The sequence below is a fragment of the Lithobates pipiens genome, unplaced genomic scaffold (genome assembly GCF_037356315.1).
Source record: "Lithobates pipiens isolate NorthernLeopardFrog02 unplaced genomic scaffold, aLitPip1_a1.2 Scaffold_19, whole genome shotgun sequence".
Lineage (NCBI taxonomy): Eukaryota > Metazoa > Chordata > Amphibia > Anura > Ranidae > Lithobates > Lithobates pipiens.
The window spans coordinates 526,391,689-526,417,824 of NW_027507764.1; the positions used below are offsets into that span (position 1 = coordinate 526,391,689).

The following is a 26,136-nucleotide window of genomic DNA, read 5'->3' on the forward strand; positions in this document are numbered from 1 at the left end:
TGATGTATGTCTAATCTGTGGAGCACTGCCTCATCTTCTGACTCAGATGATGATGTATATCTTCCCACCATATATGTCTTTGTCTTTGGGTTCAGAGGTTGTTTATCTTGCACCTTCTTGCTCCGGCAAACTCGTTCCAGATGGCCTGTTTTACCACAATTATGACAGGTGTGATCCTTAAACCGGCAGACTTTGTGATCATGGTCTCTATTCCCACAACGTTAGCAAGCTGAATCCTGGCTTGGTGGGGGTCTGCATTTCTGGTTTGCAACTGTGGGCTTGACTGCTGTTCTAAAAACTTCCTGTTTCACCTCTTCCCTTCTGCCCTGGGGGTTCAATTCCTCTGTATCTTTCACAGCCATTTCCATCACTGAAGCTATCTCAATTGCCTTTGCAAGGGTAAGGTCTTTCTCTGTTAACAGTCTCTTTTGGCTAGAGTCACAATTCAGTCCCATGACAAACTTATCACTCAGTGCAGTAGGTAGGTACTCCCCAAAAGAACAGGTAGAGGCTAGTCTGCGAAGGGCAAGCACATAAGCTTTAATTTCTTCACCTGGCTGCTGCTGCCTCTGATAAAAACAAAATCTTTCTGCAATCTCTAGTGGTTTAGGCTGGAAGTGACCCTCTAACAGTGTCAGGAGCTCTGCCAATGTCTTAGTTGCTGGTTTTACAGGGAAAAGGAGATCCCTAAGAGTGTCATATGTCTGAGCACCAACCACTGTCAGAAATACTGCTACTTGCCTTTCACCTGGGAAGGCATTTGCACTTACATACTGTTCCAGTCTCTCAACCCAGGAACTCCAGGATGTCTGTTCTCCATCAAATTCACTTAATGACCCGATCAATTACATTTTCCTGCTGGGATCTGTGATTGCTTTAATCCAGGTGACAATCCACAATGTCTTCGTCTCTCTCAGACTGAAAGACACTTTGTAAATCCCATCCTCGTCGCCACTGTTATATCCTCTGAGTTGTGAGAGACACAAGACTCTGGTCTGGAACAATGGATGTTTATTTCAGTACTCACTGTACACTGCAACATGCATCTCAGGACAGTACATATTATTATGCTGCTTACATGTGCTCTAAGATGGCTACTATGTCCCTTGACCCTTGTAATCACTCCTGGGTGGAGCCAGCCTTAAAGTGGCAGTACATGTGGAACCTTTCAGGTATAACACAACCAATCACACACCAGAGATGAGACCTCAGCTATGAACCAATGGGAAAATCTAAAATGTGTACTTAGAGGGATCTTTATTCAACATGGCTCCAGACTAAAAATAGCACACATAGACGACATAAAATGCCAATTTCAGCTGATAGCTACACTGGAGTCAACACATAAGCAAACTCTAGACTCTAAAACACTAGCAGAGTTATCAAATGCTCGTCATGACCTATTGCAGCTCTTCACAGATAGGGCGCTCACCGCTCTGAACAAAGGCCGCCACATCCACTACTCACAAGAAAATAAATGTGGGAAACATCTGGCTAGGGTCCTGCACCCCAGACAACAAAGACAACATGCCCTATATAGTATCTTCGACCAAACAGAAAAAACAGAAAAACTCTGAGATAATGGCCGAATTTAGAAACTATTATTCTGCGCTCTATAACCTCCAACCAAGAGAAGCACGGATTAGGAATGCAATGATAAGGAGTGCTGGACATGACAGTGTGGATGAGGGACATATAGGGTTAAGCTTTGGGGGTGGAGCTGAGAGGAAAGGTTTGCAGGAAGAAAGTTTAGTGTAGGGGAGGGGTCATATAAAAGGGAGGGGTGTGGCTTAAGAGGATCATTCGGATCCCAGCGTGACACAGAGGAGGCAGTTTTTCCCACCCTCCCACCCTAATGTTATGTGTTTGTTTTGTTGTGTCGTTTTTTGCTGGTCTTTTCTTCTTTTTCAGGTTTCGTCGTTTGTCACGGCAGCTGAAGGTTTTCCTGTGTTTGGCTGTGTGTTTTCTGGTGGTTTCTGACGGTAGACAGGTACTCAGAAGGGATCTGAGGGTGTGGGGGGCTCATCAAACGATCGGCCCCTCTGGGTATTCCTGAATGTTGGAGGGAATATGGTTATGTTCACTGGCGGAAGTTGTCTCCGACCGGTCACAGGTGGAGGCCTTTGGGAAGTTGGTCAGGTGTACCGCAGTGATTTGGTATTGGCTTAAGTGGGGTCACCGTCAGAGATCACCAGAATGGGCAGTCAATGTTATTTAATGTGGTTTATATGTTAACCACTTAACAACCGCCCATTGCCGATTAACGGCTTCAGGGCGGTTGCTTAACTCTGAGAGGCTGTTAATTAACGGCCTCCCAGAATTCTGCTCTCGCGCGCCCCCTGGGGCGCGCACACGAGAGCATCCGTGACCGCTGGGTCCAGTGGACCCGGCGCATCACGAATCACGGTAAACGGCCACTCATCGCGGCCGTTTACCACGTGATCGCTCCGTCAAATGACGGAGTGATCACTTGTAAACAAGCCGGCGTCATGTTATGACGCCGGTTTCTCCCTCCCCCTCTCTGTGCCGATCGGTACAGCGGAGGGGGAAGAGATCGGTGTCAGCAGCGATGTGGGCTGCATCTGCAGTGCCCACATCGCTGCTCACCGAAAATTAACCCCTCAAGTCCCTGTATTACTCTGCAATACCCTGCCATTACTCTGCAATACCCTGCCATTACTCTGCAATACCCTGCCATTACTCTGCATTACTCTGCAATACCCTGCCATTACTCTGCATTACTCTGCAATGCCCTGCAACACTCTGCAATGCCCTGCAACACTCCGCAATGCCCTGCAACACTCCGCAATGCCCTGCAACACTCCGCAATGCCTTGCAACACTCCGCAACACCCCGCAACACCCTGCAACACCCTGCAACACTCTGCAACACTCTGCAACACCTTGCAACACTCTGCAACACTCTGCAACACTCTGCAACACTCTGCAACGCCCTGCAACACCCTGCAACACTCTGCAACACCCTGCAACACTCTGCAACACTCTGCAACACTCTGCAACACCCGCCAATACCCTGCAACACTCTGCAATGCTCTGCAACACCCGCCAATACCCTGCAACACTCTGCAATGCTCTGCAACACCCGCCAATACCCTGCAATGCTCTGCAACGCAGTACTCTGCAATGCCATACTCTGAGATACCCAGCCATACTCTGAGATACCCAGCCATAGTCGGTGATACCCTGCAATACCCAGCCATAGACACACCCCCCCCTCCCGCCGCCCTCCGCCCTCCGGTGCTTCTACCGAATCGCTAATACGATCAAAGCCAGAATCTTTTTTTTTTTTCAGGCTTCCCAGCTTAGAGGTGAGATGCGGGGTCTTATTGACCCCACATCTCACTGTAAAGAGGACCTGTCATGCCATATTCCTATTACAAGGGATGTTTACATTCCTTGTAATAGGAATAAAAGTGATCAAAAAAAATATTTTTGGGGAAAAAAATGTCAAACTAAAATAAATAAAGTAAAATAAACAATAAAAAAAATGTTTTTTTTTAAAGCGCCCCTGTCCCCATGTGCTCGCATGCAGAAGCGAACGCATACGTAAGTCCCGCCCACATATGAAAACGGTGTTCAAACCACACATGTGAGGTATCGCTGCGAACGTTAGAGCGAGAGCAATAATTCTAGCCCTAGACCTCCTCTGTAACTCAAAACATATAACCAGTAAAAAAAAATTAAATCGTCGCCTATGGGGATTTTTAAGTAGTGACGTTTGGCGCTATTCCACGAGCGTGTGCAATTTTGAAGAGTGACATATTAGGTATCTATTTACTCAGCGTAACTTCATCTTTCACATTATGCAAAAATTGGGCTAACTTTACTGTGTTTTTTTTTTTTTTAAGCACAAAACAGTTTTTTTTCCAAAAAAAGCATTCGAAAAATTACTGCGCAAATACCGTGCGAGATAAAAAGTTGCAAAGACCACCATTGTATTCTACAGAGTGTTTGCTAAAAAAACATATATAATGTTTTGGAGTTCTATGTAATTTTCTAGCAAATAAATGATGATTTTTACATGTAGGAGAGAAATGTCAGAATTGTCCTGGGTGCTCCAGAACACCTGATGGCGCTCCATGCATGTTGGGCCTCTGTATGTGGCCACACTGTGTAAAAGTCTCACACATGTGGTATCGCCATACTCGGGAGTGATAGCAGAATGTGTTTTGGGGTGTAATTTGTGGTATGCATATGCTGTGTGTGAGAAATAACCTGATAATATGACAATTTTGTGAAAAAAAAAAAAAAGTAAAAAGAATCTTGATTTTGCAAAGAATTGTGGGAAAAAATGACAACTTCAAAAAACTCATCATGCCTCTTACTAAATACCTTGGAATGTCTTCTTTCCAAAAAGGGGTCATTTGGGGGGTATTTGTACTTTTCTGGCATGTTAGGGTCTCAAGAATTGAAATAGGCCGTCAGTACTTCAGGTGTGATCAATTTTCAGATATTGGCACCATAGCTTGTGGACTCTATAACTTTCACAAAGACCAAATAATATCCACCAATTTGTACTTATTTTTACCAAAGATATGTAGTGGTATAAATTTTGGCCAAAATTTATCAAGAAAAAATGACTAATCTGCTAAATTTTCTAACAGAAACAAAGAAAAATTCATTTTTTTACAGAATTTTCGGTATTTTTTCTTTTATAGCACAAAAAATAAAAAACCCAGCGGTGATTAAATACCACCAAAAGAAAGCTCTATTTGTGTGAAAAAAAGGACAAAAATTTCATATAGGTCCAGTGTTGCATGACTGAGTAATTGTCATTCAAAATTCGAGAGCACCGAAAGCTGAAAATTGGTCTGGTTATTAAGGGTGTTTAAGTGCCCAGTGGTCAAGTGGTTAATAAAGTTATTTATATTTATATATTTATATATATTTATATATATATTTTATATTTGCAAGTTATTGGAGTGAATTTTTGAGTTATGTTTAATAAAGGCTGTTGTGGCCAGTTTACTCCAACCTATGGTGTGGTCTCGTTTCTAATAGGGGAAGGTATGGGTAAGGTATAATATAAGGGGAACATTCAGACTACACTAGTCATGTAGTGCACAGGGCTTACAACACTCCCAGGTCTCTCCAGATTTGCATCAATATATCCAGGATACTGCTCTCCTGAGCATACCCTCTGCAGAAGCTGAAAACCTAGAACCTCCAATCACTGCCCCAGACTTTCTATTAGCAATCAAGGGACTCAAGATTGGCACGAGCCCAGGCCCAGGCGGCTATACCCCCCAATTTTTCAAAACGTTCACGCAACAATTGGCCCCTATAATGGCTCGTGCTTTTGAAGAGATAGATGACACACACCCTTTATCCTCTCAACTCCTCCAAGCTCAGATTGTGGTACTACCCAAACCAGGATCGGACCACTCCCAATGTAGCAACTACAAACCCATCTCACTTTTAAATGTTGACCTCAAATTATTCTCTAAAATCATAGCCACCTGCCTAGCCCCATTACTCCCATCTCTCATTCACGGAGACCAAGTAGGTTTTCTACCAAATCGAGAAGCCCGCGACAACACTACAAAAACCTTGTATCTCATCTCATATGCCCAACAACACGATATCCCCACCTACCTTCTGGCGTGCGATGCTGAGAAGGCGTTTAAAAGAGTAAGCCGACCCTTTCTTTATGCATCACTCCATCAGTGGGACCAAAAATGCTAGACAAAATTATGTCCCTCTACACTAACCCCTCAGCTAAGTTAGCGGCTAACGGGGAGACCTCAGAGCAGTTCAAAATCAGAAATAGTACAAGACAGGGATGTCCGCTGTCACCCTTGCTATTTGCACTCACAGTTGAACACCTTGCTCAGGCCATCCGTAGCAACAATGCCATACACGGGATCCCTACACCTTCGGCCCACTGCAAATTATCATTATACGCGGACGACTTACTCCTATATATCACAGAACCACAAGTTAGTATTCCGGCTTTACTTCAAGAGCTTGACCGCTTTGGAGCGCACAGCAATTTAAAACTAAATATCACCAAGACAGAAGCCTTGAACATCTCTCTGAACCCGACCACATTATCCCTTCTTAAGAAACGGTTACCATACCAATGGCAACCACGCTCGATTAAATACTTAGGGACAGAGATTCCCAGCAACATACAGGACACTTATGCCTTGAATTATTACCCTATGTTGGCAAAAATTCGGCATTCACTAGAGTCATGGCATCATCTCAAACTATCCTGGATGGGGATGTATGAATGTCCTTAAAATGGATATTCTGCCTTAATTGCTATACCTGTTCCAAACATTGCCCATAATCCTCCCTACATCCTTCTTCCTCACGCTCTGCTCCATGGCGGTCAAGTTCAAGTTCATCTGGCAAAACCATCACTCTAAGCTCAAACATAGAACACTATGCGCCCCTAAAAATAGAGGGGGGCATAGGCCTTCCAGATTTTCAATTTAATCACACATCCGCAGTAATCTCTGACTCCTTGAATGGTTTCCACGTCCCTTGGCCAAACCACCCATAACCATAGAACAAGACGTGGCTCAAGTAGACCTCAGAGCTCTTTTATAGGGATACAACACAAAATTTCGCACCATGACTGGCATATCCCCACTGACGGTGGCAGCATTATCCATCTGGTACCATAAACAAACCACCTCCTCACGTTCCACGGACCCTAGCCCTCTATCCTCCCTGTTCGACAACCCGGCTCCTGATGTACGACACTAGAGGGCAATGTGGCACATACACTAGGGAACAATGGCCCACAGCTAAGCAATATATTCAGACCTCAACGGGCCAATTCCACCCACAACCAGATGCCCATTCACCCACCTTGATAGACTGGCTTTCTATGCTAGCCCTAATGCAACACCGTAAAACACTTCATCTCTCAGGACAGGTCCACAGACCTCTCACTACCTTTGAAGATATGTGTGGTCTCTCTCGGATACCCAAACATCTGTTATCCCTAATCTACAAGGACATACAACTGCGGACATACAATACGCTACCGAATTTTACCCAAAAATGGTCAAGAGACCTGGGATTGGAGGTATCTCCTGCACAATGGAATATTTCATTCATGGTTACACAAAAAATCGTCCATATCCAGGTTCTCACAGGAGAAAAATTACAAGTTACTACCACAATGGTATAGAGATCCAGTCACGGTGAGCAAGATGTATCCAGGCGCTTCGGACAGATGCTGACGCTGCCACGGAGGAGAGGGCACATACAAGCACATGTGGTGGGACTGCGACCGAGTTCGCCCTTTTTGGGACAAGGTATTTAATATATACAATGATTTATACAATGTCTCCATGGTACCTTCTCCACAGATAGCGCTACTATCCATACTTACAGGGCCAATAGGATCCCATAGAAAGAGCCTTCTCTGGTTTTTCCTATCTGCAGCCCGACACATTATCTCTCAATATTGGAAATCTGACACCACTCTCCCATTTACAAGATGGATAGACTCTATGAATTATATTATGCTCATGAAGGAACTGCAGGCAAAACAAAACAATACCTGGGGTAAATACATAGGCCTATGGTACCCTTGGCAAGATGATAGACATTACTATGTGAAGCTGGTTACACCACATACTGAGGACCTAGACACCAGCGTGCAGGAGAAGTTCTTTCTTTTTTTTTTCTTACCCTTGGCTTCATCATTCTTCGTCAGACCCCTTCCTCAACAGCATAACTGCATGAGAAACTTGTCCCACCACTATGGAATGTCGAGGAAAGGAGAGACACAAAACCCTAAACAATGAGGTTCCTAATATGACTTACAATATAATGTTACTGCTGAACTTTTATAAGACTTCTATTGCTGAGTACTCCCCCTTCTTCTTTATTACCCTCACCTTCCTTCCCCTATTTGACTTGTTTTATTTTATACACCCTCGATCCACCCTATACCTCCCCCTATTTATTAGTTTGTCTACCGAGCAGATTTTTCAGGCAGTGTCCAGAGATAGTTCACACTGTGTGGCTGGGTTTTGTATACAGTATACTAAAGAAATGCTTTGTAAGTACATGTAAATGTTAAATGTAATTTGGTACACAAAAGACGGTATGTGAACACCGCCTCCCCCTCCCTCTACCCCTTACCCTCAACCCTCTTTATCATGTACCCCCACCCCCCACCCCCTTTTCCTTTACAATGTTATATTTTATTATCGAAAACTTAATAAAATATATATTCAACCTTAAGGGGGAGAACTGAGCAATCATCTGTGTTTGATCCCTCAGTTCTCACTGCAGAGCCAGCGGGGAAGAGATGCAGCATCGGATCAGGCCAGGGAATGGAATTTAGAAGGATTTGCTCACCATAAGCAGCAACTGAAGTTGGTAAATGTAAGCCCCAGAGCTTACAATTATAAAAAAAGTTTATTAGTATTTTTTTTTTACCAGGTTGCCTTTAAAGTAGTACAGGAAGACACTTTGCTAGTGTTTGACTCACCTCTGGACAATGATCTTGCACTTGATCTGGAGTTGTTATAAGTTTTGTTAGAATGACAAACACAGAAGACCCCTGGAAAAAAAAAAACATACAGCAGAACTAGAGCATTAAAGACTATGCTTGTACTTTTGTTCTGTAGTATACCTGATGTGCATTTATCATTTTCATTAAAGCAGTATTAAACCCAATACCAAAAATATATTATATTGCAGCTTACCATCCATTGTTTTGTTTTATTTTGCTTTTTTCCCCTGTGTTTTTATCCGGGAATCTGGCCAGTAAAACGCTTTCTGTATTAAAGCGGAGCTCCACCCTAAAGTGGAACGTCCGCTCATCAGAACCCTCCCCCCTCCGGTGCCACGATTGGCACCTTTCAGGGGGAGGGGGGATTGTTTAGGTTTTAAAATAGACACCAGTGCTTACTTAAAAAAAAAATATATATATATATATATATATATATATATATATATATATATATATATATATATATATATATATGTATATATATATATATATATGTATATATATGTGTATATATATATATATATATATATATGTATATATATATATGTATATATATGTATATATATATATATGTATATATGTATATATGTATATATATATATATATATATATATATATATATACATATGTATATATGTATATATATATGTATATATGTATATATATATATATATATATATATATGTATATATGTATATATATATAAAATATCTTATGGTTTCACTACTGAACTGATGACTAGAAATATGAAGTGATTGAAGTCAAAAGTATGATCTGCATGCTTGTGAAATGAATACCCTGTGCAAAGGACAACCATCAGTTTTGATAAGTCTAATTTCAAACTAGCATAATACTATCTATGACCACTAGAGTGAGAAATAAAAAGTATCTGTCTCAAATTACTATAAATTGCATCAGTTTTGCTCTGTCTTTCTCTCCAACATTTAAATTGTAAGTACCCCCTAATGTGTACACTTTCTTGAAAGCAGTTTTAGTGCTTCTATTTACCTGTGGTGGGATGACATAGTCTGCAACATCCATCACTCTTTTACTGTAGCGCCCAACGCCTTTTACTTTTGTCATAACAGAAGACTCGATTGATGAGTCCCGGATCTGATAAGCTTTCTCATGGAGAAAAACCCAGCTGTAAAAAAAAAAAAAAAAAAATATATATATATATATATATATATATATATATGAACAATGCAAAATCCATTCTCAACTATAGGCATGTTCTGGTTCAGCTAAAAGTTCAAGGATGCTTAGAGCAACCAGTTGGTGGGCTATTAAATTACAGAACTATGGATTAATAAAAGACCAATGTCACATTAAAATCAATCATTATTTGAATATTGAATTAGTTGTGTTTTAATTTTCTGTAGACTTCTTGAAGAGGTTGTGCCTGGCTGAATATACTATTTGTCCCGGGAACAATATTTCCCCATGAGGCTTGGGGAAAAGTTTAGTTTTTCAGTCCCTTCCAGCATTTTACAAACATTCATATTTGTAAATAATCTCAGAGCAGTAACGAAACATGAGTATAGTTATGAAAATCTCTAGTATGCAAGCAGGTTTACCAGCTCTGTATACCATTGCTTTCACTGTTTACAGGGATCTGTGGTGACCCTGTGGATGGGGAAGAATGGGTAATAGAGCCATTCCAGCAATGGAATTCCTCCAGCAGCAGACAGAAGCAATTAGATACCAGGCCTAGGGAAAACCTAAACAGACCTGAAAAATGAACTACAGCGGAGCCACATACAAAATCTAGCCAGGACAGGGGTGCTACACATTTTTATTCCTGTGCACTAAGACTAACAAGAATTTTAAACCATCAGGATTTTAAGTCCAAAAGCAATATGAGCAGTGCATGAAATCTGTAATAAATGTCAGCTTATAAAAAAAAGAATTATGGCTAGCCCCAATAGCAGTCCAGACTATAGACCTTATAGGCTTGCATCTGAATGTTATCTTGGGTACTTTTAGTAAATGGCATTGTCTCCCAGGTGGCTTCACCTATGATCAGATTGATTTCTGCCCAATGGATTGCACTTTTTCATATCCTCAGGCAAACAAGCATTGGACGCCAATGTAAGGGGACCCCTTTCCCACTGACAATAAATGTAGGCGAGCCATTTTTCCCCTGACAACCTATGAAAGGGGCCCATTTTCCCACTGACTAACAATGTAAGAAAGTCCTTCATCCAAAAATCATTGAGAGAGGAGATTCTACACTGAACAGCAATGTAACAAGCATTTGTTGTAATGTTGTGATAACCCCCAGAGGAGACACTTGAAATAACTGGGTCCTCCTTGCCTGTCCAGAGGCTGCCTGCCCTCTTTCCAGTCCCATTAGCACACCGACTAACTCAGGCTCTATTCTAGAGGTCTGTTTAAGATTTATTACAGGTCTTGAACAAAAATTCAGGAAGGAGGATTTAGAGTGTAGGATATTCAAAAGCTTACACAAAATTCATGGAGGACAGCTTCTTGAAAAAATAATTCCCAGCAGTATTAGGTCCTATAAAGCAGCCTCAAAATGAATGCTGAGTAAAGAGGGGGCACCCAGTTAATCTGAGACCCTATGAGAGCAGTCAAAGAGCAGATAATCATTATGTTGGTAGCATTGGAGGTCAGTAAATCTCCAGATTACATTGGTAGTTGTAGAATACAGTGTAACATAGGTAGATACCAGTTATGTGGAGATTCTATACTGACCACCACTGTAATGGAGGCATTTACACTGACTACAATTTATTTCAGGGATAAGTATGGTAAAACAAGGGCAAAAGAGCTTATAATTATATTATACACTCATCATACACTATTCAATACCACAGCTGATCCAGAGGAAGGCAAAACAAACAAACAAAACAATAACGCTTGATCCAATTTGCTCTATTAGGTGAAAAATTCCTCCCTGAACCCCTAAGAGGCAATCAGATACCCCCTGGATCAACTTTACTCATAAGTATTAGTATCCAGGTATACTATGTGTATTTCAGAAAAGTACAAAGGTGAGAGCTGTGGACAGGGATGCAGAGGTGAGCTGTGGACATAGATGCAGAGATGAGCTGTAGACATAGGAGCAGAGGTGAGCTATGGACAGGGATACAGAGGTGAGCTCTAGACATCTGTGCAGAGGTGAGCTATGGACATCTGCGCAGAGGTGAGCTGTGGATAGGGAAGCAGAGGTGAGCTGCAGTGTGGACAGGGAAGCAGATGTGAGCTGTGGACAGGGAAGCAGAGGTGAGCTGTGGACAGGGAAGCAGAGGTGAGATGTGGACAGGGAAGCAGAGGTGCGCTGTGGACATGGGCACAGAGGTAGCTTTGAACAGGGATGCAGAGGTGAGCCGTGGATATGGGCGCAGACGTAGCTGTGGACAGGGATGTAGAGGTGAGCTGTGAACAGGGACGCAGAGATGAGCTGTGAACATAAACACAGAGGTGAGCTGTGGACAGGGAAGCAGTGATGAGCTGGGGACTTGGGTGCAGAGGTGAGCTGGTGGACATGTGTGCAGAGGTGGGCTGTGGACATGGACGCAGAGGTGATGGAGAGATAGAGGGAGAGAGAAAGAGATGGGAGGGAAGGAGATGGATAGAAAGACAGTGTTACAGCGAGAGAGAGAGAAAAAGAATGATAGAGAGAAAAAGAAAGAGATTGAGAGGTAGAACGAGGGAGATAAAGGGAGAAAGAGAGAAAGATACAGAAAGAGGCAGAGAAAGAGAGAGAGAGATACAGAGAGAGAGGGCTTTAGAGAGAGAGAGAAAAGAGAGATGTGTATGTGGCCCCATGATCTCATATTGCTCGAGGGCCCCATGAGTTGTTATTCTGCCCCTGGTACTCATGTCAAAGCAAACCAGCCTTTCATTTTTCACAATTAGTGTCAACTGAATTCTCAATCAATACAATGCCCTGTTAAGTTATTTTCAGTCAAGTAACGATGCAGACTGCTTGGTAATTGTGGATAGAAGTGTCTTGCTACAGGATCCTATAACTAAGGCATAATGTAAAGGGGACGTTTTACAACCTCACCTGAACGATTTAATTTGACAGATAGTAAACAACCTTTTAAAAATGTCTGTTGTGCCATGTTTACATGCCACATTTGCATTTAGAAGCTTTTTTTTATTATTATCAAAAACGCCTGTAAACAAAACGCGGCTAAACATGAGTTACCACATTTTTACGTGGCTAAACGTGAGTTACCACATTTTTACGTGCATTAACAAGCTGTCACAAGCATTTGGAGTTTCAAATGCCTCTGAACATCTGTTCTGAATGCATTTTTTTGATTTCCAAAAAATGCTTTTAAACTCAACTGCCTAGAAACTACTATAAACGACCCTGTGTACATGTACTGATTAGATAACATAGAGGAGCGTTCAGGAGCAGCTGAAAAAAAACGCCCAACTGCTCCTAAACATCCGTTTACCAGCAGCAGTGTACATGAAGCCTAAGTGCTACTTTCTCTTTCTTCAACCAGTTCTGCCAAATTTCACCCAATTCATTCAAATTCCCCACAGCAAGTCTCCTATGTTACCTGACTTGTAGGTCAAGCACTGTCAATTGCTTAAGGCTGGGTTCACACTTAGGGATGGCGGAACTGTTTGCCCATCGGTCGGTTCACTGCGAATTTTGCGTGTTCGCGATTCGCCAAACCGGCGTACTATTGCCGCTGTTCACCCGGCAGACATATGTGTTTACAGTGTGAAAGAACTTTGACCCATGATGACACATCCATCATGGGGTACCAGACAGCCAATTGAGACATTTCAGCACATGGACAATTGGACATATCCCCTACCTTATAAATAGACCTGATCTGGCGGCCATTTTACATTCTGTCTTATGTCAGTGTAGGGACAGGACGCTGTGTGCAGCAGGGACAGACTGTAGTGACACAAATCACGAGCTATTAGGTCCAAAAAAGTCCTTTTAGGACTGGTATAGGTGTAGTACAGTATATAGGGTTCAGTGCACTGCTGTGCTGGTGATTGCAGCTGTCTTTTGTCAGTGTAGGGACAGGACGCTGTGTCGAGCAGGGACAGTCAGTTTAATCACTAGCTAGCTATTACTACTAGGTCCACAAAGGTCCTTTTAAGGACTGGTATAGGTGTACAGTATATAGGGTGCTGGTGCACTGCTGCTGACTGCTGCCCTATTCTGCAGCAGTCTTTTATCAGTGTAGGGACTGAGGGACAGTCTGCAAATCACTAGCTACTGTCAGGGCTGGCTTAGCCCTTCCTCCTCTGGGCTGGCCGATCAGCTGTCAGCTAATTGCCAGCTCTCTTCTCTTTCCACAGTTACCAGCTGTTCCCGATGATGCTCGTCTGACCTGCCTAGTTAAAGCCTTCCTGATCACTTTTTAATTTGCCTTCGCATTGGTCACATCACAGGGAACCATCTCCTGCTGTTTGTTTCAAGACTGGCTTGCTGACATCCCACCTGGCTTCTTATCCTGCTTGTGGTTGCTGGCTACAGGACTCTGGCTATGCTTGACTACACTTTTTTCTATTTACCTTTTTATTTTTATTAATAAACAAGTGTGATTTGATTGTACTTCTGTCTCAGTCTGTTTCATGGTTTCTGACAGTACACAAAGGCACTGAATTCAGAAGATACAGTCAATCCACTTATTGGTAATATTTTTTCCAGATTGGATGAGCAAGATCACTGCATGGATCAGTTTGCCTTGGCATTACAAACGCTCCTGAATCACACGGCTCACCTGGAATCCCCCACGGTGGCTGCTCCGGTACAACCTAAGTCACAGGCCGTCCCTGCTGCTGTGCCAGTCTCTGTGCAGGCACCCGCCTCGAGTATTACCTCTATAAGAGGTATGTCTGGTTCTGCTCCACTTTCCCAGCGATTTGGGGGCGATCCAGTTCAATGCAGAGGGTTTGAGTATATCTCAATCAGGTTGAAATATACTTCAAAATGCTGCCTCAGGCGTTCCCCACGGACAGAAGCAAAGTAGGTTTCGTGATATCTTTGCTTTCTGAGAGAGCCTTGGCCTGGGCTAACCCTCTATGGGAGACGCAAAAACCTGTTGTCTTGAGTTACCCTCAGTTTGTGGCCTCCTTTAAAAGGGTATTTGACATTCCTGCACACTCTGCTTCTGCTGCCAAGTGCCTCATGTCCATCAAACAGAGTACGGGAACTGTTGCCGACTACGCCATTGAATTCCGCACTCTGGCAGCAGAGGTTGCTTGGAACAATGAGGCCCTCATGGCTTTTTCTCATGGTCTCTCGGATTCCATCAAGGATGAGATAGCAGCCCGAGATATACCCACTGAGCTGGAGAGCTTGATCTCGTTTGCCATCCTCATTGACTCCAGACTCAGGCCTCGTACACACGCGGGGACTGTTCGCTCAACTTTGTCCGTCAAACAGTTTCAGCGAACAGTCCGCTCAAAATTAGCATGGACGGACTTTCCCACACACGACGAACGAACAGTTTGCTGAAACCGTGCGCGATGACGTGAACGGCACGTACGACGGGACGGAAAATACGACGTCCTATACACTGCATTACAACTTTCGGCGTGTAAATCCTTTCTGAGCATGCGCGGAACTTAGTTTGACGAACAAGCCTACACACGAGGGGACTGTTCGCTGAAACCAAGTTTCAGCGGACAGTTTTTCGGAATTTCCGAAAAACTTTGTTCAGCAGACTGTTCGCTGAAACTGTCCGCTGAAAGCCCACACACGGGCGGACTGTCCGCCGAAACACTGTTCAGCGGACAAAGTTGGGCGAACAGTCCCCGCGTGTGTACGCGGCCTCAGAGAAAGACTTTCTCTTAAGGAGCGCTTGCGGAAGCCTCCTGTACGTTTGCCTCCGAGCTTTGTAGTCCCACCCATGCCTCCCTCACCTCCCATGCCTCCTGGTACCGAGTTGGTCAGGGAAGATGAACCCATGCACCTGGGCTTCACGCGTCTCTCTGCAGATGAGAGAGCCTTTAGGAGGAGGGAGAGATTGTGCCTTTATTGTGGCCAGGCAGGTCACTTTTTGAAGTCTTGTCCTATTCGTACAGGGAACACCCGAACCTTGAGGTCCTGTCATGGACAGACCTTAGGTTGCATTGTTTCATCCCCAGTTATCCAGAAGGATAAGCCCCTGGTTTTGGTCACCCTTTTTTGGGCTGAGTCGTCCATCGAGATACAGGCTCTAATCGACTCTGGGGCTGCAGGCCTGTTCATTGATGCTGCATTTGTTTTGCAGCACTCGATTCCGCTGCAGCTGCGTGACACTCCACTTGCCATTGAGGCTCTTGACGGGAGACCTTTACAGCCTGCCCATGTGACTCATGAGACGGTTCCATTGTCCATGGCCGTAGGGGCTCTTCACCATGAGATAATCCAATTCCAAGTTATTTCCTCACCCAGATTTCTGCTGGTTATTGATTATCCTTGGTTACAGAGGCACAACCCCTCTTTTGATTGGCTCTGTGCTGGGGTTCTCTCCTGGTCACCACAATGCAGTGAGACATGCTTCCTGAAGGTATCCAAGGTCCTGTGCACCGCTTCACTCCCCTCCTTGCCGGAGGAGTACCGTGATTTTGTCGATGTCTTTGATAAAGATCAAGCTGGTAGTTTGCCTCCACACCGGCCTTATGTTTGCGCAATTGACCTTCAACCTGGTGCCATACCTCTTCGTGGCCGGGTTTACCCTTTGTCGGTCTTGGAGGATAAGGCCATGGAGGAGTATGTTGCTGACGCACTTTCTTGAGGTTTCATCCACAAGTCCTCGTCTTCTGCTGGTTTCTTCTTTGTGAAAAAGAAGAGCGGTAAACTGAGACCTTGTATAGATTATAGGGGTCTCAATCGTGTCACGATTAAGAATGCCTACCTGATTCCATTGATTGCGGAGTTATTTGACCGCCTCAAGGGAGCAACGGTTTTCACAAAGCTTGACCTGAGAGGAGCATACAATCTTGTGCGCATTAAGGAGGGCGACGAGTGGAAAACTGTGTTTAATACCAGAACAGGCCATTTTGAATACCCGGTAATGCCTTTTGGCTTTTGTAATGCCCCAGCAGTTTTCCAGGAATTTATTAACGATGTCCTCCGAGATTTGTTGCAATTGTGTGTGGTTTATCTCGATGATATCCTCATATTTTCCATGTCCCTGGAGAGCCACCACACAGATGTCTGTCGTGTACTTTAGAAACTAAGAGAGAACAATCTCTATTGTAAACTGGAGAAGTGCGAGTTCCATCGTGAACAGGTTACATTCCTGGGCTATGTCATTTCCACTGCTGGTTTTTCGATGGACCCAGAGAAACTGTCGGCAGTCCTACAGTGGCCTCGACCCATGGATTTACGTCCCCTGCAGCGTTTCCTGGGCTTTGCCAACTACTATCAGAAGTATATTCGTAACTTCTCGTCTCTGGTCAAGCCTCTGACTGATATGACCAGAAAGGAGGGTAACCCACAAAGTTGGTCTCTGGAGTCCATTAAGGCCTTTCAGACTCTCAAGGCTGCCTTTGTTTCTGATCCTGTGTTGGCACATCCTGATCCTATGTTGACTTTTATCCTAGAAGTTGATGCTTCTGAGACGGGAGTTGGCGCCCTTCTGTCTCAACGTCCTAACTCTGAGAGCGTTATGCATCCGTGTGGCTACTTTTCCAAGAAATTGTCACCTGCTGAGTGCAATTATGAGATTGGTGACAGAGAGCTGTTGGCAATCATTTTAGCCCTGAAAGAATGGATACATCTCCTTGAAGGTACCACTGTGCCCGTTCTTATTCTTACTGACCATAAGAATCTTACATTCTTGTCTGAGGCTAAGCAACTCTCTCCCAGAAGGGCGCAATGGGCTCTCTTGTCGAGAGCTGTCGATGGGCTTTCTTGTCGAGCTTTAATTACATTGTCTCATTCTTACCCGGTACTAAGAATGTAAGGGCTGATGCCTTGTCACGATAATTTTCCTCCACTTCCAAGTCGGAGTCGGTTCCGGTTCTTATGATTCCTCCTGATCGTATCTTGGCTACGGTTCGCACCAGTCTTACTTCTCCTTTGGGTGACAAAATTCTTGCTACTCAGGTCCATGATCCTCCTGATAAACCTTGTGACCGATGCTTTGTCCCAGAGAGTCTCCGTACTGCAGTGCTTCAGACTTACCATTCTCCCAAGGCTGTTGGCCATCCTGGGAAGAATCAACTAATTTGGGCCATCTCCCAACAATTCTGGTGGCCTAGTCTACGGGCTGATTTTACTGCCTTCATAGCTGCCTGTCCCGTGTGTGCTCAGAGTAAGACTCCACGACACCTTCCAGTGGGCCTCCTACAACCCATACCCAATGGAGTGAGGCCCTGGACTCACCTGTCTATGGATTTCATTGTGGAATTGCCCAACTCCCAAGACAACACTGTTATCCTTATGGTGGTTGACCAGTTCTCAAAGATGTGTCATTGTATTCCACTTAAGAAGTTGCCCACCTCTAAGGAACTGGCTTCCATTTTTGCTCGGAGATCTTTCGCTTACATGGGCTACCCAAGGTGATTGTCTCGGATAGGGGCAGTCAGTTTGTCTCCTGGTTCTGGTGAGCCTTTTGTGCACAGTTGGGAATCCAGCTTGCGTTCTCTTCTGTGTATCACCCGCAGTCTAATGGGGCCGCAGAATGAGCCAATCAGTCCTTGGAGCAATTCCTACATTGCTATATTTATGACCATCATAACAACTGGTCTGACCTATTACCTTGGGCAGAGTTTGCTCACAACAGTGCCTTGAATTCTGCCTTCCGATTGTCTCCATTTATGGCGAAGTATGGTTTCCAACCTTCCATCTTGCCTGACTCGTTTGTTCTGCAGAGTATTCCTGCGTTAGAGGAGCATCTCCGTGGTCTTCGTTCCACTTGGGTACAAGTCCAGGAGGCTTTGCGTCATGCTAATGATAGGTACAGACTCCATGCTGACCGCAGCCGTCTGCCTGCGCCTTCCTACCAGGTTGGGGAAAGGGTCTGGCTGTCATCTCGCAACCTCCGGCTTCGTGTTCCCTCACTGAAGTTTGCACCTCGGTTTATTGGGCCATTACGTATCCTTCGCAGGATTAACCCAGTAGCATACGCGTTGGATCTTCCTCCTAGTATGCGCATCTCTAATGTGTTTCATGTCTCCTTATTGAAACCGTTGGTCTGTAACCGATTTACAACCTCGGTGCCACATTCTCACCCTATTCTGGTTGAGAACCATGAGGAGTATGAGGTACAATCCATTGTTGACTCCCGTAGTTTCCGTGAGCGCATACAGTACCTGGTGCATTGGAAGGGGTACAGTCTGGAGGAACGCTCCTGGGTTTCATCCTCTGACGTACATGCCCCTGTTCTCCTCCACGAGTTCCATAGATGGTTTGCCCTCAAGCCCGGTGGCCCTCCGAGGGAGAGGGGTCATGGGGGGGTACTGTCAGGGCTGGCTTAGCCCTTCCTCCTCTGGGCTGGCCGCTCAGCTGTTGGCTAATTGCCAGCTCTCTTCTCTTTCCACAGTTACCAGCTGTTCCCGATGATGCTCGCCTGACCTGCCTATTTAAAGCCTTCCTGCTCACTTTTTCATTTGTCTTCGTGTTGGTCACATCACAGGGAACCATCTCCTGCTGTTTGTTTCAAGACTGGCTTGCTGACATCCCACCTGGCTTCTTATCCTGCTTAGGGTGCTCTCCTTGGACCCCTGACTTCCGGCCTGGCTGATTGCCCGATCTGGTTAATGAACTTTGGACTGGCTGACTACCCGATCTGGCTACAGGACTCTGGCTATGCTTGACTACGCTTTTTTCTATTTACCTTTTTATTTTTATTAATAAACAAGTGTGATTTGATTGTACTTCTGTCTCAGTCTGTTTCATGGTTTCTGACAGCTACTAGCTCAACAAAGGTCCTTTTAAGGACTGGCATAGGTGTACAGTATATAGGGTGCTGGTGCACTGCTGCTGACTGCTGCCCTATTCTGCAGCAGTCTTTTATCAGTGTAGGGACTGTCTGCAAATCACTAGCTAGTAGGTCCACAAAGGTCCTTTTAAGGACTGGTATAGGTGTACAATTTATAGGGTGCTGGTGCACTGCTGCTGACTGCTGCCCTATTCTGCAGCAGTCTTTTATCAGTGTAGGGACTGAGGGACAGTCTGCAAATCACTAGCTACTAGGTCCACAAAGGTCCTTTTAAGGACTGGTATAGGTGTACAATATATAGGGTGCTGGTGCACTGCTGCTTACTGCTGCCCTATTCTGCAGCAGTCTTTTATCAGTGTAGGGACTGTCTGCAAAGCACTAGCTACTAGGTCCACAAAGGTCCTTTTAAGGACTGGTATAGGTGTACAATATATAGGGTGCTGGTGTACTGCTGCTGACTGCTGCCCTATTCTGCAGCAGTCTTTCATCAGTGTAGGGACTGAGGGACAGTCTGCAAATCACTAGCTACTAGGTCCACAATTGTCCTTTTAAGGACTGGTATAGGTGTACTATTTGGTGTGCAGTATATAGGTGTGTAATACAGGTATAAAATACTTGCACATATAGAAAGCATAGTATAGTGCATTTCCACTGTGCAGCATTGTGACTGCTGAGCGGTTCTGCAGCGATACTACAAAGAGTGACAAACGCAATAAAAAAAAGTATTATAACTGGTGTGATAGACCAGTGGCCCCCAAAAACGATAGATTGAAGCGGGGTGTTATATACCTTCTTCCACATACATACTTCTCTGGAGACTTTTGTCACAGGGTCATTTAAAAAATGACAGGCAGAGGAAGATGCAGGCCCTTCCGCAGGGGTGGTAGGGGTAGGGCAGGAGCAACAGGCTTGAGCCAAAGTGGCAAATTGCAGAAGGTGCGTGCGATTAAGTCAAAGGACACACCAGACTTGGTTGAGTGGCTCACTCAGCCTTACTCTTCTGCACCCTACTCATCCTCTCAATCTGCTCCCTCTTCTTCACTCTCTGCTGTGTGCACCCCCAAAGACACTACCACCAACACCACCACCCCCATATACCTTCCGCTTGAGTCACAGGAATTATACTCCGATCCATATCAAGACATTTCCGATGTGCAGCCACTCTTGGCATTGGATCAGGAAGAGGAGGTAGCAACAACCGCCACTCAGCAGTCTGACAACAGTACCCAGATCAGCCCAAGGAGGAGGTTGGTCCCCGCTGTTGCTGCCTACTCCAAGATCTCTAATTATAGCGGTGGGGAAGGTGACGTCGATGATGACGTGTCTAGTGATGTCACATGGGTGCCCACAAGAGAGGAAGAGGAGGGGAGTTCAGAGGGAGATATGGACCATCAGATAGGGAGAAGAAGCAGGAAGAACTTACATTGCACAGGAGGGACAAAGCAGACTGCTAATGTATCAGGAGCGAGGCATCAACAATGTACAGTCACATCTGACACTCCCAGGACGCCAGCACATGGCTCCGCAGTGTGGGCTTTTTTTAACGTGTCCGCTGCTGACAATAGTAGTTGCCATCTGCAATCTTTGCAGTCAATGCATAAATCGCGGTAAGCCCAACACTCACCTAGGGACGACCGCCTTAAGAAGGCACATGAGCAGCCATCACCGAGCCCAGTGGGAGCAACGGAACACACAAAGCCACGCTCCAGGCTCTCCCCGTCTAGCCTTTGTCTTCTACTTCTCCTTCTCCTCTCTCCTCACAATTGTCCTCCACTCCACCTTCCATCATGCCATCCTCACATTTTTCTGGAAAAAGGCAGGCTTCCGTGGGCCAAATGTTTGAGCGTAAGAAAATTATGACTCTGGATAACCCTCTTGCCCAACGGTTGACGGCTGGCTTGTCAGAACTGATAGCCCGCCAACTACTGCCATATAAACTGGTGGACTCGGATGCTTTCGAAAATTTGTGGCCATTGGAACACCACAATGGAAGGTCCCAGGAAGGAAGTATTTCTCACAGACGGGCATCCCAGAGCTATATGGCCATGTTCAGTGGCAAGTGTATCTCTGGCACACAGTGTCGGTGCCAAGATACATCTGACCACAGACACGTGGTCTAGCAAACACGGGCAGGGAAGGTATATCACTTTTACTGCCCACTGGGTGAACCTTCTGACGGCCGTCAAGCATATAACCCATGGCACCCGTGTAGATTTGGTTTCACCACCATGGATTGCATGCAGGCCTGGCTCTTTTTCTCCTCATCCTACTCCATCCTCCTCCCTCTCCTCCTTGGCTGACTCCTCCTTTTCCGCTGCTAGCGTGTCTTCTGCTGCGCCGCCCAAGCTCCCCAGAACCTATTCGACATGCCAGACGTCTGTTGTGCCTGGAAGCCAAGAGTCACACTGGCCCTGTACTCCTTTCAGCTTTGCATTCACAGGCAGATCAGTGGCTAACACCGCACAATTTGACAGTTGGTAAAGTGGTGTGTGACAACGGTGCCAATCTGCTTAGCGCATTGAAAGAGGGCAACATTTTTCACGTGCCATGCATGGCACATGTCTTAAACTTGGTCGTGCAGCGATTCGTTGTCAAATACCCTGGGGTCCAGGACATCTTGCGGCAGGCAAGGAAAATCTCAGCCCATTTCAGAAGATCTTACACGGCCATGGCTCGCCTTGCTGGCATTCAGCGGTGACACAATCTGCTAGTCAGACGTCTTATTTGCGATTGCCCGGCGCAATGGAACGCAACCTTCTATATGCTTGATAGGCTGCTCCAGCAGAAATGTGTAGTTAACGTCTACCTTTATGAACTCTGCGGCAGAACAGGTTCTAGGGAGCTTGGTTTTTTTTCACCGTGCCAGTGGCTGCTCATGCACGACACATGCAGACTTCTGCAGCCATTTGATGAGAACATCAAACTGGTCAGTCACAGCCATGGCGCCATCAGTGACATGGTACCTTATGCCTTCATTATGGAGCGTGCATTGCATTGTGTCATTGATCAAGCCATGGAGGAGCAGGAGCTGGAAGATGAGGAAGTCACAATGCTGGATGAATTCCCGGGGGGGCTACTCTATCTGAGACAAGTCAACAACAGGAGTCTGAAGAGGAGTCAGAGGAGGATGGTGCCGGGGGGGATGAGGAGGAGCAAGAAGAGCATGCTTTAAACCTTTCTGGGATCCCTGTTGTTGTGCGTGGATGGGGAGAGGAGAACGAGGAGGATGACATTATCCTGGATGATGAGCAGGAGCCTGCCCACCACCCCACTTCCAGTTTAGTGCAAATGGGGGCCTTCATGCTCCAGTGTTTTAACATGGACCCCCGTATAAAAAACATAAGGGTCAAGGACCAGTACTGGGTGGCAATGTACTTAGACCCCCGGTACAAACACAAAATGGCAGAAATGTTACCACCGTCACAGAGGGCTTTCAGAATGGAGCACTTCCAGGCCTTGCTTCGAGAAATGCTGCATTCTGCTTTTGCGTGCGCTGGCAAAGGAGGAATTCCCACTCCCAGAGAAAGAGTTGTGGGTACCAATCCAACAGCGCCTGCAAGAAGAGGGCGGTTTGAAGATGTGTTGGTGACTTATGATATAAGGTCATTCTTTCAGCCGACCCATCGACAGGTGTCATCCGGATCCAGCATCAGGGAATGCCTAGACCGACAGGTGTCCGACTACATTGGGTTAATGGCCGATTTGGATGCTCTGAGGAATGATGAACCCCTGGACTACTGGGTGGGCAGGCTTGACCTCTGGCCAGAGCTTGCCCAATTTGCAATGGAACTGTTGGCTTGCCCCTCGTCCAGTGTCCTGTCCGAAAGGACGTTCAGTGCAGCAGGGGGGATCGTGACCGATAAGCGCACTCGCCTAGCTCACGACAGTGTTGACTACCTCACATTTCTAAAAATTAATGAGGCATGGATCTCGGAGGAATTCAACACATGTGACCAGTAGACCATGTATATGCATAACTCTATAAACGATTTATTTAATCGAGCACACAGACCTTTTTTCTACCTTTGGCTCACTTCCTTGTACAAAAAAAGCACACCATACTAAATGCCCGTACCCTCCTGTTTGAAGAGGTTAAGAGGTGTCATATTTTTGGGTCCCGTAGTGAGTTGCTGGTATCAGTGCTGCTGTCAGTGCTCTCTATCTTGGTGCTGGTGTCAGTGCTCTCTCTCTATCTCGGTGCTGGTGTGGTCTCAGTGCTCTCTATCACGGTGCTGGTGTGGTCTCAGTGCTCTCTATCACGGTGCTGGTGTCAGTGCTCTCTATCTCGGTGCTGGTGTCAGTGCTCTCTATCTCGGTGCTGGTGTCAGTGCTCTCTATCTCGGTGCTGGTGTGGTGTCAGTTCTCTCTATCTCGGTGCTGGTGTGGTGTCAGTGTTCTCTATCTCTTTGCTGGTGTCAGTGCTCTTGATCTCGGTGCTGGTGTCAATGCTCTCTATCTCAGTGCTGGTGTCAGTGCTCTCTATCTTGGTGCTGGTGTCAGTGCTCTCTATGACGGTGCTGGTGTCAGTGCTCTCTCTCTATCCCGGTGCTGGTATCAGTGCTCTCTATCTTGGTGCTGGTGTCAGTGCTCTCTATCATGGTGCTGGTGTCAGTGCTCTCTCTCTATCTCGGTGCTGGTGTCAGTGCTCTCTATCATGTGCTGGTGTGGTCTTAGTGCTCTCTATCATGGTGCTGGTGTGGTGTCAGTGCTCTCTATCTCAGTGCTGGTGTCAGTGCTCTCTATCACGGTGCTGGTGCCAGTGCTCTCTATCACGGTGCTGGTGTCAGTGCCCTCTATCTTGGTGCTGGTGTCAGTGCTCGCTCTCTATCTCGGTGTTGGTGCTGGTGTCAGTGCTCTCTAATCACAGTGCTGGTGTCAGTGCTCTCTCAGTGCTGTTGTCAGTGCTCTCTCTCTATCTCGGTGCTGGTGTCAGTGCTCTCTATCACAGTGCTGGTGTCAGCGCTCTCTCTCTATCACGGTGCTGGTGTCAGTGCTCTCTATCACGGTGCTGGTGTCAGTGCTCTCTATCTTGGTGCTGGTGTCAGTGCTCTCTCTCTATCTCAGTGCTGGTGCTGGTGTCAGTGCTCTCTATCACAGTGCTGGTGTCAGTGCTCTCTATCGCGGTGCTGGTGTCAGTGCTCTCTCTCTATCTTGGTGCTGGTGTCAGTGCTCTCTATCTCGGGTGCTGGTGTCAGTGCTCTCTATCACGGTGCTGGTGTCAGTGCTCTCTATCACGGTGCTGGTGTCAGTGCTCTCTCTCTATCTCGGTGCTGGTGTCAGTGCAGATCATCTCCTGCACCCTCTTCATAGCCTACCCTGACCTTTCCTCTCCTCCATTGTCTTTATGCGCTCCCAAGTCCTGAATTGTCAACATTTCACAGATAAAAAAAGAATGCTTGTCGTTGTCGATCCCAGATTCACTTCATACTTTTGTTATGTTAGTGGCCATGTGGTGGGACTATGTTTGCACAGCTAGTAAGTATTTTGTGTCTGAAACTATGACCTGTAGGTTTTTAAGGTTCACCAGCCACTGAAGTCAATGGGGCCCGCTGCAAACTTTGCGGTTCGCGAAACGTCCCTTCGGAAGTTCATCCATCTCTGCTCATGATAAACGCTTGGTTGACACGTGTGGATTTAAAAAGAGTAAACGCAGTTGATTGATAATAAATGGCTTCAGTCAAACACTAACCATGAGTGAAAGAAAAGTTTTTGTTATTTATATTCTCTGAAAAATGGCCAAGAAATCATAAATTCTGCCAGGGTATGTAAACTTATGAGCACAACTTTTTAAAATCAAATTACAAAATAAAAATGGTGCAAGCCAAACATAGACAGATAATGCAGTCGTATAATAATGGTGATTCCTCTGTCTAACATTGACCATAAGACCACTTGGAACATTTGTACAGAAAATCAAAACAGAGATAATGGTAATACAGTATATATAATATATCCGACTTGTAAACAGCAGAAACCAAAAGGAGTGCAGTTTAAACGAAAAAAAAAAAAACAGAACAAACAAAAGGGGAAAATAAAACAGGGACAAAGAGAAATGATATTCCCTCTGAGACCACATCGTACTTTACAACAGCTATATGTGTATAGAATCAAGCACAACTTTCGGCTCTCAAGTACCCAGCTATACCAGTCTCTACTCTCCCCCCGCATAGTTATTGGGAGAGAGAGAAAAAATGCAGCTCTACTAATTACTTATTACTGTCTAAGTTCCTCCGTGCACAGGACCCCGGACTCACATTCAGCCCTGTAATAATCTGTCCTGTATAAGTTGGTGAGGGGCTAGCCCCGGAACCTCGAGCCACCTCTGCCACATAGTATAGAATTTGTGCGGTGCATTTCTATGCTGGTAGGTTAGTTTTTCCCTGATTAGCATATGGTTCACTTGGTCTGTCCATTGCTGCCTGGTGGGAACCCTGTGTGTGATCCACAATCGTGCTATTAATTTTCTGGCTACATATAATAACCGAATAATGGCTGTATGAGCGGTTGGTGTCAGCAACTCTTCGTCTAGGGCACCCATCAGGCAGACCAAAGGACTCCTTGGAATTTTAACCGAGAATACAGAAGAGATAGTCTCGAGGATCCCATCCCAATATCGTTTTAGTTTTGGGCACCTCCAGAACATATGCAGGAGATCACCATGGTCCCTCATACATTTAGGACATAGGGGCGTATCCCTGACACCCCAGCTGTATAGTTTAACTGGTGTTCTATAAACCCTATGTAG

At 45.4% G+C, this 26,136-nt stretch overlaps 1 protein-coding gene across 2 annotated transcripts in view; it reads right to left on the minus strand.

Moving 5' to 3' along the window:
• P2RX3 (purinergic receptor P2X 3) overlaps positions 1-26,136 on the minus strand; it is a 552,515-nt gene that overhangs the window by 471,605 nt on the left and 54,774 nt on the right. For both annotated transcript variants that reach the window (XM_077493185.1, XM_077493186.1), the window contains exons 2-3: positions 9,514-9,649; positions 8,482-8,553 (exon numbers count right to left, since the gene is read on the minus strand). In XM_077493185.1, the coding sequence (XP_077349311.1) occupies positions 8,482-8,553; positions 9,514-9,649 (208 nt within the window). The remainder of the gene's footprint in view (positions 1-8,481; positions 8,554-9,513; positions 9,650-26,136) is intronic.